The sequence below is a fragment of the Somniosus microcephalus genome, chromosome 3 (genome assembly GCF_052327205.1).
Source record: "Somniosus microcephalus isolate GS21.2 chromosome 3, FLI_Smic_1.0, whole genome shotgun sequence".
NCBI classification, from domain to species: Eukaryota; Metazoa; Chordata; class Chondrichthyes; order Squaliformes; family Somniosidae; genus Somniosus; species Somniosus microcephalus.
This window is the reverse complement of record NC_140989.1, coordinates 288,828,770-288,842,393: the sequence shown is the minus strand read 5'-3', so window position 1 is coordinate 288,842,393 and position 13,624 is coordinate 288,828,770. Positions and strand designations below refer to the sequence as shown.

The window sequence follows — 13,624 nt, the reverse complement described above, 5'->3', positions numbered from 1 at the left end:
CACTATGAATTTATTTTGCGCTATTGTTGAAGACTTATTTCACCCCCATTATGCTGTTCTGACGAAAGCAGCAAAACAATAACTAAAAAAAATTGTGGCATTACATCTCAACGTAGCCTTCCAGCTGAAAGCATTTTTACAGAATATTACATGAAATTTGAATAGAGAATTGCTACAGTTTAAATTAAATGAGCTGGAACCGAATAATTTTCCTTTCTAAAAACATCGCAGATGGTACCTTGCTGAAGAAATATCAACATGGAGCTGCTGGATAAATTGAGCTGCATAGGCCAAATGTAAATTCTATAAATATGGGCTCCCAGTGCAGAGCCTTGCCCACAAATTCCTGATATGTGCTGCTGGCAAGTGAGGCTCCTTGCGAATAGCGCATTTGTAAAATTTACCCTTATAGCTCTCTCTAAAAGAATGGTGTGTTTAATATGTTTGCGTGCAGTACCTTTGTCTGCTATTTCAACAAAAGGGTTAACATGTGTTGATGACACTATTAAAATACGAGACAAAGGAATTGCATAAGAATACGTGAAGCATTTGCACATTAATCTTTGCACAATGGAATGTCAATGCAACAACCATTAGGGTTTAAACAGAAAGTTTTATTAGGAGCTTGGAAAACAATATTGGAATTTTTAGGATTTCTTTTAACTTCAAGTCACTAAATCAAAACATATACATACTTATAGTTCTTGAAAATTCAGAGGTATAGTGAAGATCATTGAAGAATATTCCAACATACATATTTATTACATTTTTCTAGTACTAAAATTGGTATTTAATCACTAATTCCAATCCTTATATCTAATATTTCCTACTAATAAATTGCTGAACACATGCTCATTACATCATGATATCTAATTCTTCCAATATACAATGGAGCAACTTGAAGGTCAGTCCCAATTTTGGAGTTACAAATGTAAGAATTTTTAAGAATAGGAAAAAGCCAATTGGCCCAATAAGCCAGTCTCTTTGATTAGCCTCAACCCCATTTACTCACCATTATCTCGTAATTCTTTCTCTATCCAGAAACAAACCTTCTTGGTTTTTGGTGAGAAGGTGGAGTTGAGATCAATAAAAAAGGAGTCAAGTGGTCGTTTCTGGATCTTAAAAATTCTACAGTTCTTAACATGTTAAGAGTCATGTCACTTTAGCAAAACTGCTTTTGTCGACAAATTCCAAAAGAACAAAGTAAATATGACAATTTAGTATATGAGATAATATATGTTCAGGTTCAATTATGTGCTAACATAATCATTACACAAGTTTTGAAGAGGCGCTATTGTCCTGAACAAATGCTTTTCAAACCCTTTTTCACAAGAGCACAATGCAAAGGCATGAATTCTGTCAAAACTTGGCTGTAGTATCAAGATAAAAATGGCACACATCTCAGTTGCCTCCCCAAACTAAAGAAGAGGTTAGCCAAACATTTATTGTGAAGATGTTGCCTCATTAAAAGAAAATGCAGCTGCTTCAGATGAGTACTTGTTATGTTGCATTTTCTGTATCAATGTATGTTTTCTAATGTCAGAATGATGCATAAAGTACAGTATAACTCGTTGGAAGTCATTGATCTGAGGGCAGTTTATCTGTTGCCAAACAGTGCAGGACCACCTTAAGGAGGTTTCATAACAATTGGGCTGCACAGCAGCCTCAGAATAACCTGTGCTAAGCTGCTTTGGTCAAGTACAGAATGCTATACCACTGGCAATATAACTAAGTAATCCCAATTTGTACTGTTCAAAACTGGCAAGTAGAATATAAAGACACTAAGAGAGAAGTGTTGCAGACCAACCAGTGTAATGGTGAATATCTTTGATCCTGGACTCAAAATGAGAACTCAGACAGAGACTGGATTCTTATGATGGGGTTGTTTCTCAATATACTGATAGACAGAAATAAGTGGAAGTACTCACCATTGGTGAAGGAGACAGAGAAATGTTGCCCACAGAGGCCTTCAACTCATCCACAGATGCTGCCATACACGTGATGGAATCTTTCGCCTGGAGAGGCCGAATCTTAACGTTGAATTTTCGCCGTGTATCTTCTTCCGACTCAGACTCGCTTGACGAGTAAAAGTGTTTCTCTTTGGTAGGTGAAATGCCATTAAGGAAACTTATTTTTTTTAATGAAATACAGCAGGACAACTAAACAGCCAAATGTGAATTTAAAACCAGTCATGATATCTTCCTCCCCTCTCCCTCACAATTTTTTTTAGCCCATTTTCTTTCCTTGTCTGAAAGTATTGACCTCTGCTGGGGTTTGGTGCCTTTGGGCCCAGAAATTCCCCAGTACTTTGTCCAAGTGACCATTCTTCATGGGGTTGGTAACATGAGGTTGTGTCCGTAACTGATAATTGGCACTTGTGACACTGAGAGCCTGCACATTTGTTGTGTGGTAAGCTCATTAAGACCAAAAAAAATGTTAATGAGTCCAAATCTCATAATGTGGCCGGCCCCCCTGAAAACCACTGCAGACACTCAGTGCCTCTATGGATGGATGTGGTTCAGTGTGTACCTCTTAGTTCTGGCCCGGTATATGGCCCACAATGATAGCCCCGATGGGTATTTACGTGGTGGTTGTCTGGGCCTATACGTTATCTGCCACATCTCAAGTCATATGTACAGGGTGACTGGGGGTTACAGATGTGTTGTCACCCTAAGAAACACTTTTATCATCCTTGCCATCTCCTGAATTTCCCTACTGCTGAGCACCCTCAATATGGTTAGAGTTTCATATGGGAGCAGACTAATGGGTAGCAATAAGGTAGTAGAAAGCCTGTTAACTGGTTCTCCTACATGGTGAATGAAGAGAAGACAGGCTGTAGCTTGGAGCCAGACATGGATGATCCAAACTATATAGGCATCTTAGCATACTCTCAAATAACTGCATCAAGTACTGCTGTTGAACTACCAGACTGTATTTGTAGGCAAGTCTGTGGAGACTCTAGGCTCAGCAGCTGAAGGAATCCTCAAGCTGGCCCTCTGACCAGCAGCTTTCGCCTTCTCCAGTTCCAAGTCGATTGTTTCTCCTCACGTGTGCTCCATGTTTCACCAAGTACTCACTCCTGCAACTTGCTAACTGACCTCCGCAGACTGATGAGTGAATGAGGAAAAGATGGACACTGAGCCAAAGTGAGAGATATTAGGAAGGGTGACCAAAATGTAATTTAAGGATGTTCTTAAAGTAGGAGAGGGAGGCGGCGAGGTTTAAAGAGGGGATTCCAAATCATGGGGCCTAGGCAACTGAAGGCACAGCTGCCAATTGTAGGGTAAAGGGAGAGAGGATGGTACAAGAGGCCAGTCAGAGGAATGGAAATTTTTAGGGGTGGTGTGGGGGTGCTTGTAGCGTTGGAGGAGGTTACAGAGATAGGAAGGGGTGAGGCCATGGAGGGAAATTTAAATTTTAAATCTTGGGGGACTGAGGTCCAATGTTTTTCAGCATGGAGAGGGATGATGGATAAGGGGGACTTGATTTGGGATAGAATTTGAGCAGCAGAGTATTGGATGAGTTGAAGTTTACGGTGGATGAAGATGAGAAGCCAGCCAAGGAGCTCATTGGAATAGTCTAGTCTGGAGGAGACAAAGGTATGGATGAGGGTTTCAGCAGCAGATGGAGGTGGAAGTAAGCAGTCTTTATGATGGAGAGGATATGGGTACAGAGCTCATTTTAGGGTCGAATAGGATCATGAGGTTCTGAACAGTCTGATTCAACCTGAGGCCGTGGATGGGGAAGTAAATGGAGTCTTTGGCAAGGGTATGGGGCTAAAGGGAATGACTTTAGCCTTCCTAATGTTTAGCTGCAGGAAATTGTAGCTCATTGAAGACTGTATGTAAGACAAGCAGTCGGACAGTACAGGAGTGGAGGGGTTGAGAAGGGTTGTGGAGAGGTAGAGCTAGCTATCATTCATGTACATATTGAAACTAACTCCATGGGGGCAATTTTCCCACTGGAGGCGAGATGGAGGTGGGTTTCAGTTTGGGTGGGTTTGAAACTCGCCTCCACTGATAGGTTTCAAAAATTTGCGATTTTCCCACTTGATTTGGGACTGAAATTCGCCTCTGTTGACAGCACTTTCCCAGTCTGATTTTATGGCTTCTTGCTCCCTTGGCTCATTCCACAGCATTTCTGCATCTCCTGCACGACCTCCAACATCTTTTGAGAAACCACAATGTCCAATTCCAAGGCAAGGGCCTACCCTAGGCTCTCGGATGAGGTGCTGCAAATGTTGTTTGAGGGGGTGAGAGCTAGAATGGAGGTGCTCTTCCACTCATCTCGGAGGAAGAGGCCTGCCAAAGAAACTAAGGATGTGTGGGTACAGCTGGCAAGGGATATAACCTCCAGATCTATGTGCAGATTGGGAGACTGTTTCTGTGTATTGATGAAATGCCATCCCTGTTGGAAAGCATTAAAATGATTTGAAGCCAAAATGTTGGCGTTATGACATCTGTTCTTTCGCCTTAGGCAGCTCCACATTGCGGGCACCGCCATACTTGCGTTGTCAGGTGGGTGGCCTGAGTGAAAGGAGGCCAGAGAGTCATGTCAATTGTCAATGATGTCCTAGGATGGAGCCAAGGACATGTGCCAACTTGGGCAATCTATGTAAATCTGGCCATGATAAGTTCATCCCTTGCATCCCGGGCAGCCATGTGCTCGCGTGCTGCTGCTGCCGCTGGTCAATACACCGGCGCTCTGACCTCCTCCTGCTCCTCCTCCAGATCTTCCTCCTCCTCCTCCCCATCTGAGGTCCATGCAGAAAGAAAACAAATGGTTCCCATGCTGCTTGTAGATGCCTCCTTTGAGGAAGCACTCATTGCAAATATGGAGAGGGTCTTCCAAGGAGGTCCCACAGTTGATGGATGTAACATTTGCATATTGATTGTCATTGGCCCGCAGGCATCTGTAAGGAATACCTATTATATTCACATGTGATCACATGCTGAGTTGTCATTGGCCTGCAGGCATCTGTAAGGACTGCTATTGTTTATAGGACCCAGGGGGTCCTGACTCCATCTTGTCCACACGGTGCTGTACTGATTGAGAAAGCTTACAGACCTGATGCTTCATTAAAAGAGTTTAAACTGTAATACTCCGTTGTCCTGCAATTTATTATTTTTGTACAAAGTGTGCAAAACAAGACATGGTGTCAGAACAGGGATTTGAAATGGACATCGTTGGAGCTACCTTGCCTCGAATGAATTGGGGATCTTTGAAGTTACATAGAGAATGGTGCAAGTTCAAGCAACACATGGAGTTGATGTTCTCGGGTCCACTGAAAAGCAAAGGGGAGGAAGAAAGATGCAGCTACCTACTCCTGTGGATCGGAGAAAAAGGAAGAGACATTTTTAACACATGGTCTCTCACTGCAGATGAAGCAAAGGTAATGAAAAGTTATTTTGACCGTTTTGAAGCATATGTGATGCCCAAAACAAATATGATATTCGCTAGGTACAAGTTTCAGGAGAAAGTACAAGGAGCTAGTGAGTCGTTTGAACAGTTCGTGACTGAGTTAAAACTGTTGGTAAAAGACTGTGTATATGCAGATAAAGATGAGATGGTCAGAGACCGCATCGTGTTTGGAATACATTCAGCTAAAGTGAGAGAGAAACTTTTGAATGTTGGATCCGGGCTAAAGCTGGACAAAGCTATAGACATAGCTAGATCGCACAAGATAGCCCAAGCACAGTTGAAAACCATAACCGGCGCCACGAGCAGCTCGAGTGAACAGACAGTGCACGCAGTTAATAGATACACACCAAAGAACACCGCCCAGAGAGCGTGTTTCAGAACAGACAGAACAGAGAAAGTTCTAAAAATGGGCGACACAGACATAAAACGCTTCAAAAACTGTGGATATTGTGGAAACAACTGGCATGGAGAAAAGGAGTACTGCCCTGCCAAAGGAAGGCAATGTACTAAATGTGGTAAACGGAACCACTTTGCTAAAGTTTGCAAGACTGTTTTCGGAAAAGCAGTACACACAGTAAGTGACAGCCAAATGCCAGATAGAGAGCCAAATGCAGAGGAACTGTTTATTGATTCTGTGTCACAGAAAAAACAGATTTCAGAGACTGAGCAAGCCTATGCCGATATTGAGATAGGAAAACAGGGCAAAGAGCTTAAGTTTAAACTAGACACTGGATCTCAGGTTAATGTAATTCCTCTGAGTGAGTATCACAGCTTGAAGGATGAGTGTGAGCTACAGTCCACCTCACGCAGACTGACCGGCTATGGGGGTGAGCAGCTCATTGTAAAAGGCACATGCGTGATGAAATGCAAGTACAAAGAAAGCGACATGATGATGGACTTTTATATTGTTGACACCCGAGCACCTCCAGTGCTAGGTCTAAAGGCATGTTTAGACATGGACCTCGTCAAGCTAGTGCTATCATTGACAGCACCAGTTGAGAAGCAGACAGTCATGGAGGAGTTTGCTGACGTTTTCAAAGGAATCGGACTATTCCCAGGTGAATGCACTATTCACCTTGACCCAGCAGCAACCCCTGTGGTTTGCCCACCGAGAAGGATACCCCTTGCTCTATGTAGTCGCCTGAAGGAGGAGCTGCAGAGCATGGAGAATACAGAAATCATCGTCCGGGAAACAGAACCGACAGAGTGGGTCAACGCATTAGTAGTGGTTGAGAAGCCACGTACAGGCAAACTCAGAGTCTGTCTCGACCCCAGAGATTTGAACAAGGCTATCAAACACCCTCACTACCCTCTACCAATGCTAGATGACATCACACCCAAACTAGTGGGAGCATGTTACTTCAGTATAATGGACGCACGATCAGGATACTGGACTATCAAGCTCACGGAAGAGTCATCTAAGCTAACAACATTCAACACACCATTTGGACGCTACCGATTTCTGCGTTTACCATTTGGTCTTATCTCAGCTCAGGATGAATTCCAGCGGAAGATCGACGAAACCTATGAAGGCCTCGACGGAGTAGTCGCAATCGTAGACGACATCCTCATCTATGGCAGGAATAGAGAGGAACATGACAGGAACCTCCGTGCGATGCTACAAAGATCACGGGAGAAAGGTATCCACCTCAACCCCGAGAAAAGTATAATCGGATCCACCGAGATCAGTTATTTCGGGCATCGCCTCTCAACTGATGGCATTAAGCTGGATCCAGAGAAAATCTCTGCCAGAAGAAGATGGAGCCGCCGAAGAACCGCGCAGAGCTAGAGACAGGAGTAGGCATGGTTAACTACTTAGCCAAGTTTGCCCCGAGCCTCTCCGAAATCAACGCACCCATGCGTCAGTTGCTCAAACAATCCAATGAGTTCCTGTGGGACAAACAACATGACACAGCATTTCAGAAAATGAAAGACCTAATCACCAGAGAACCAGGACCAGTTCTTGCCTACTTCGACCCCAACAAAGAGCTCAGACTACAAGTGGATGCATCAAAGTACGGACTAGGCGCAGTATTACTGCAAGAAGGAAAGCCCATCGGCTACGCTTCCAGATCTCTCACAGACAGCGAAATCAACTATGCTCAAATCGAGAAAGAGCTATATGCAATTCTGTTCGGATGTAAGCGTTTCCACCAGTACGTCTATGGCCGACAAGTCATTGTGGAATCCAACCACAAGCCCCTCGAGTCAATCATGAGGAAACCACTAGCCGCAGCCCCACCAAGGATCCTTCAGCTATAGAAGTACGACTTCACAATCATTCACCGTCCAGGCAAATACAATTCTGTCGCAGACACGCTCTCCAGAAAGTCTCTTAGCTACCAGGACAGCAGCCTCAGTGAAGGCATGGATGTGCAGGTGCACATGGTGTACAACAGCTTACCTGTGAGTGACTCAAAACTGAAGGAGATCGGAGCAGCAAAAGAGAAAGATGCACAACTCACACTGCTGAGCAAAGTCATACATGAAGGATGGCCTGAGGAAAGGAGGAAATGCCCTCAGAGCATATCTGAATTCTGGAACCACAGAGACGAACTGTCACAAATCAACAGAATCATCTTCAAAGGGGAGAAAATCATCATTCCTATCAGTCTCAGAGAAGAGATGTTGTCAAAAATTCATGCTGGACATATGGGCATGGAAAAATGCAAACAAAGAGCACGTGACATTATGTTTTGGCCCGGAATGTGCAAACACATTGAGGACATTGTCGGAAAATGTTCCATTTGTCTAGAACGCCGCCCATCAAATGTCAAAGAGCCCATGATACCTCACCGTATCCCAGACAGGCCCTGGCAGGTCGCGGCAACGGATCTGTTCACATGGAATAACGAGGACTACATAGTGACTGTTGATTACTACAGCAGATTTTTTGAATTGGACAAGCTTCACAGCACTACATCTGCAGCTGTGATCCACAAGCTAAAGGCAGCCTTTGCCAGGCATGGCATTGTAGAAACTTTAGTCTCAGATAATGGCCCCCAATACAAATCAGAAGAGTTCGAGTCGTTTGCCAAGACATGGGATTTCACACATGTCACATCAAGCCCACATTACCCTCAAAGTAATGGCCTTGCTGAAAAAACTGTCCAGATTGCAAAGACACTCATGGACAAAGCCAAAGCGGATAAAAGAGACCCCTACATCAGTCTCCTTGAGTACCGCAACACTCCGGTTGACAACTTCAAGTCACCAGCGCAGCTGTTGATGAGCCGCAGACTTCGCTCAATCCTTCCAAGCACCAACCAGCAGCTGCAGCCAGAGGTCGTCAGCTGCAAGCAAGTGCATGCAAAACGTGTACAGAGACAGCAACACCAAAAGAGATACTATGACAGGTCAGCTAGACTACTGCCGCCGTTGCACAATGGAGAATCTGTCAGAATCCAGGAGCATGACTACTGGAAGCCAGCAGTTGTCATCCAGCCAGCTGACACTGAGCGATCGTATCACGTCCGCACCCCAGAAGGACAGGTGTACCGCCACAATCGCAGGCACCTCCTGAACACCAAGGAACAACATCATCATTCCGACGAGAGGATCAGTGCAACAGAGTGTGATGAACAGAGCAATACACAAAACACATCATACTTACCTGAACCTAAACCTGAACCCGATTTGTTGACCGATTCAAGAGCATGCTCAATTCCATACCACACAAGGTCGGGACGAGAGGTCAAGCCTAGAGTTATCCTTGACTTGTGAACTGTCAAAGGGTGTAGGCGGATCGCTGCCCTAAAAAAAAAACTGTACATCGTTATTGAAATGTTGAGATGTTTTCAGTGCTAGTTAAATGTTGAGTTTACTTATATGTTGATGCTACTGAGAACATTAGGTAGAAGAAAGGTTTAAAAGTAATGCATAACATTTTTCTTTTAAAAGAAAGGGGATGTAACATTTGCATATTGATTGTCATTGGCCCGCAGGCATCTGTAAGGAATACCTATTATATTCACATGTGATCACATGCTGAGTTGTCATTGGCCTGCAGGCATCTGTAAGGACTGCTATTATTTATAGGACCCAGGGGGTCCTGACTCCATCTTGTCCACATGGTGCTATACTGATTGAGAAAGCTTACAGACCTGATGCTTCATTAAAAGAGTTTAAACTGTAATACTCCGTTGTCCTGCAATTTATTATTTTTGTACAAAGTGTGCAAAACAAGACAATGGAGTCAAGCTGCAGCACCTCCGACTTTGGCAGGCTTTCTAAAAGTGCTCAGAGACCTTTTAAAGCCAAGTTCTGGCACCTGCAAGTAATCCTTGCTGCAATAAACGATGTCTTGTTAGACCTGCAGCAGTGAGGAGTCCACCCACGAGTCAACCCGCCAGGTTTACCTGGCGTGGTTTAGGAGGTGCGTGGATCACGCCGACATGCTGGAAAAATCACGAGGGCCTCTCAAAATAGGCTTAGAGAGGCCCTTAATGAGCATTTAAGGATCTTTAATAGCGCAATGGCCAGCTGGAGGTGGGAGTGTTTCCCGACCTCCAAAACCGGAATCCGCAAAATCCCGCGGAGGCGGGTTGGAGGCAGGTTCCCGAACCCGACCTCTTCGCTTCTGATTTTCCCGCCTTTCCCGCCTCCAAACCCACCTCATCCAACATCAGAAAATCGCCCCCCATGTCTGTGGATGATGTCGGCAAGGGGCAGCATGTAGATCATGGAAGGGATGGGTCCATGGATACATCCTATAGGGACTGCTGATATAATGTTACAGTGTGGGAAGAAAAGCCATTGTGTAGATGCTCTGGGCACAATTGGATAGGTTAAAGTGAAACCAAATAATGGCAGTTTCACTGAGCTGAGCAATGGAGAAGTGTTGTTGGAAGAGGATGGTTTGGTCGACTGTGTAAAAGACTGCAGAGAGGGCAAGAAGGGACAATACACCACAGTCACAGCCATAGAAAATATCGCTGTGACTCTGTTTAAGGCCATTTTGGTGCTGTGGCAGGAATAGAAACCTGATTGCAGGGATTCAAACTGTGAGTTACAGGAGAGATCAGCATCAATCTGGGAGGCAACAACATATTTCAGACCTTTGGAGAGAATGGGAGGCTAGAGATGATGCAGTAATTTTCAAGGACAGGGGTCAGGATGGGTTTTGTTGGGAGTGGGTGATGATGGCAATTTTGAAAGGAAGTGGGGCAGTACCTGAAGAGAGGAACTATTTACAATGTCAGCTAACATGGGGACCAGATAGAGAAGTTGGGTGGTTAGCAGTTTAGTTGAGGGCGATGACACTAATCATGATCTTGGGGTGGTCTCCAATCTGTCCCCCCAAGTCACCTCCACACCTGAAATCTCCAGGGCTCTCTCCTCATAACAAGTCAAGGGATGTCGCTCAGGTGACCCTCGCCCTCTTGCCTACCATCTATGTGCTGCTACATGCGGCCTTCTCCTGCAGGCAGATAGATAAAGGACAAATGTTGTAAAGAAGAATCTGACGGACATGCGCCACCCAAGTGCCAACAGCTACTTTATATGAGCTTGTGAACATACAGCATGCAGGTACCGCTGGCAGGGTGCTTGATATTTGTTCATTGCCACATGCAATGGGCCACAGAGCACACACACATTGCTCTACATGTATAGACTGTACAAATATACCTGAGCATTTTAAAGTATATGAACAGTTGCCAGAGTGCTACATATTCTTCCTCTGTGATGTTTCCCTAATTTAAAATTTGTTAAGATGCTCTGTACAGGGCCAACCAAATGAAACCCTGCCAGCATTATGGTCTTGTAAATTACCCTGTAGAAAATTAAGTGATAGGTGAACACAATTTGCCTTGGCAACCTTTCCTAAACGAATACATTTCTTCAATTCTTTGTGGACATCTGCTACAGTCCCAGTTCACATTTGGCTAGATATAGGGGGGGGGGGGGGGGAGATGAGCCAAACAGCACCTGTTTTATAAGCAATAATGAAAGATGCAAAATCCAATTAAAAATAAAGTATTTTCAAATTTCTTCAATGCCTCAGTAGGTAACAGTACTGTCCAGTGTGGATCGGAGGTATACTTGCTGGAACATGCATGTGTTGGGCATTAGATGAAAACAAGATTGAGTTTGGCTGCAATGCCCCCTGGGTTGGACAGCTTGATGACATTCACTGTCCATGTTCATCACACAAAGAATGGCCACTTGGGTGAGTTACTGGAGAGTGACTGACATCTATGAAATTGTATCTTAGCAAGAGTCAATGCCTTCAGGGCGGAAAGAGAAAAAAATTGGAGTGCAAGGAACAGTCAGCACTGGTAAGTTACTGGTGGAGCTTTCAAATTGTGTTGATAAGAAAACTGGTGCTATTTTTAATACTATGACGTCATGTATGTCATTAAAAAGCTGAGCTCTCAAAAATGGTTGTCAACCTCATCATTGGAAGTGGTTGCATAATATGTCCCAGCTGCTTGTTCTGAATTCGGAGCAGTGACAGCAATACTGGAACAGTTGCATATAGCATTTACTATTTTTAATTCTCCCTGGGAACTTTCCTTGGTGCCAGGGACAGTCCATATAGAATAATAATGTCAAAATTGCATTGCTAGCCTGCATGGACATGGCCAGAACAAAGCAAGCGACCAATCAGTGCCTCACCTCCAGAGACAGGGAAGCAAACTACCTTGTTGTGAGGTAGTTGTGAGGCACATACAACACCTTGTTTATATTACAGAGTGATCTCCAGTGGCTACCCTGTAATGGGGTATCAACCTGCCTTAAAAGAATTGAACTATACAAAAATACCCTTCAATGTATTTTCTCCAATGAAAACAAGTAAAAAAAACCAAAAAGCAATATATTGGAAATCAGAAATAAAAACAGAAAATGCTCAAAACACTCAGCATCTGTGGAGAGAGAAACCACGTAAGGTCAGAAGGGTCCAAAGGATATAACCTGATTTGTCATCTGGCCTGATACTGTATCCTTCATCATCAACTTCTGGGGAATTCTGAAAATCAGACAGGTAACAGAATGAACCATTTGGAAGATTTTCAACCATTAGTGATTTCCTGTGGCTTTGCTCGTGGACAAATTTTTGTTGTTGTTGAAAATTTGGAATTGAGTGAGCCGCAACAGCTGGCACCTCTGACATGACCCGCTCATAAACTGAGTTTCAGGACTATCCAGGGGTACAGGGCTTCACCCTGCCTAGACCTTTAATTTAACTGAAATTTTAACTGAAACTTTACTTTCTAAAGTTTTTGTTATTTCAACGTTTATCGTTACATTTTCAGTCACAATTTTTAAATGGCCAAGAGATATTTCAACTAACAGTTTATAGCATGAAACCACGATGACTGCCTACTGAGTTTACTGTGCAATGTCATTCTTGGATCTGATTGGCTCTTGCTAGTTATATGATCGATAACACCACATGGTTAACATGAACCAATCGAAGCAGATTGAAACCCCATGATCATGCATTTTTAGTAAGATTTTGGCTGGACGTGCAACCATAAGCATTTATCATTAATCAGCTAAGAAACGTTTGACCTTTTTTGGTCAATTTTGCGATGATCAAGGTGAGGGATGTTAGTGCTGGGAATTGGAACCCCTCAGTCCAAACCTCTGAAGAACACCTCCTACTGTACCAGCGTGGCTTTTTCTGTACCAGCCATCTGATGACTTCTCTGCCACCCTTGCTGAATGAGGGACAGTATTCTGCTGAGAAACCAAATTAAGACTGCCCAACTGCATTTCATATAGGAAGCTCACTGCCAGCAGAGAGAAAGACTTTCATTCCAACAGTGGAGGCTGGATTGAAACCTATGTACCAGAGGTGAAAGTAAATGTGTATCCCACTGCACCACCCAATTGCCCCCTGATATTTCATTTTTATACTACTATATTTTTAATATAAATTGCTGACACATCAGCATGAGTAATAGTATGATTAATGCAAATTGTAAACTAACTTCTGATGTGGCTTTGATTTTATTCCTCAACAGTTTTTATTTAGTTCATGTTCACTGCAATACATCATAATTATTCTGGCTGTGACACTCCAAAAGTTATATTTAAAAAATACTTCAAATTGATTTACTTATATTGAAGTCCCTTTATTTAGAGGGGTTTATAACAACATGAAGTGATGGATTTCTCTTTACTTTGTCTTTGATAATGAAAATGCAAAGTTGTTTACAGCTACAATGCTGAATTGATGCAAACTCTCCTAATTTGT

General features: G+C 43.5%; 1 protein-coding gene across 10 annotated transcripts in view; it reads right to left on the bottom strand.

Moving 5' to 3' along the window:
- The window catches only part of sgip1a (SH3GL interacting endocytic adaptor 1a), a 286,659-nt gene that overhangs the window by 128,238 nt on the left and 144,797 nt on the right, over positions 1-13,624 (bottom strand). For all 10 annotated transcript variants that reach the window (XR_015077669.1, XM_085982717.1, XM_085982720.1 and 7 more), the window contains 2 exons: positions 12,334-12,391; positions 1,929-2,107 (listed from right to left, as the gene is read on the bottom strand). Coding sequence is in view for 9 of the 10 variants with exons in the window: in XM_085982717.1 (XP_085838843.1) it covers positions 1,929-2,107; positions 12,334-12,391 (237 nt within the window). In the remaining variant the exon portion in view is untranslated. The remainder of the gene's footprint in view (positions 1-1,928; positions 2,108-12,333; positions 12,392-13,624) is intronic.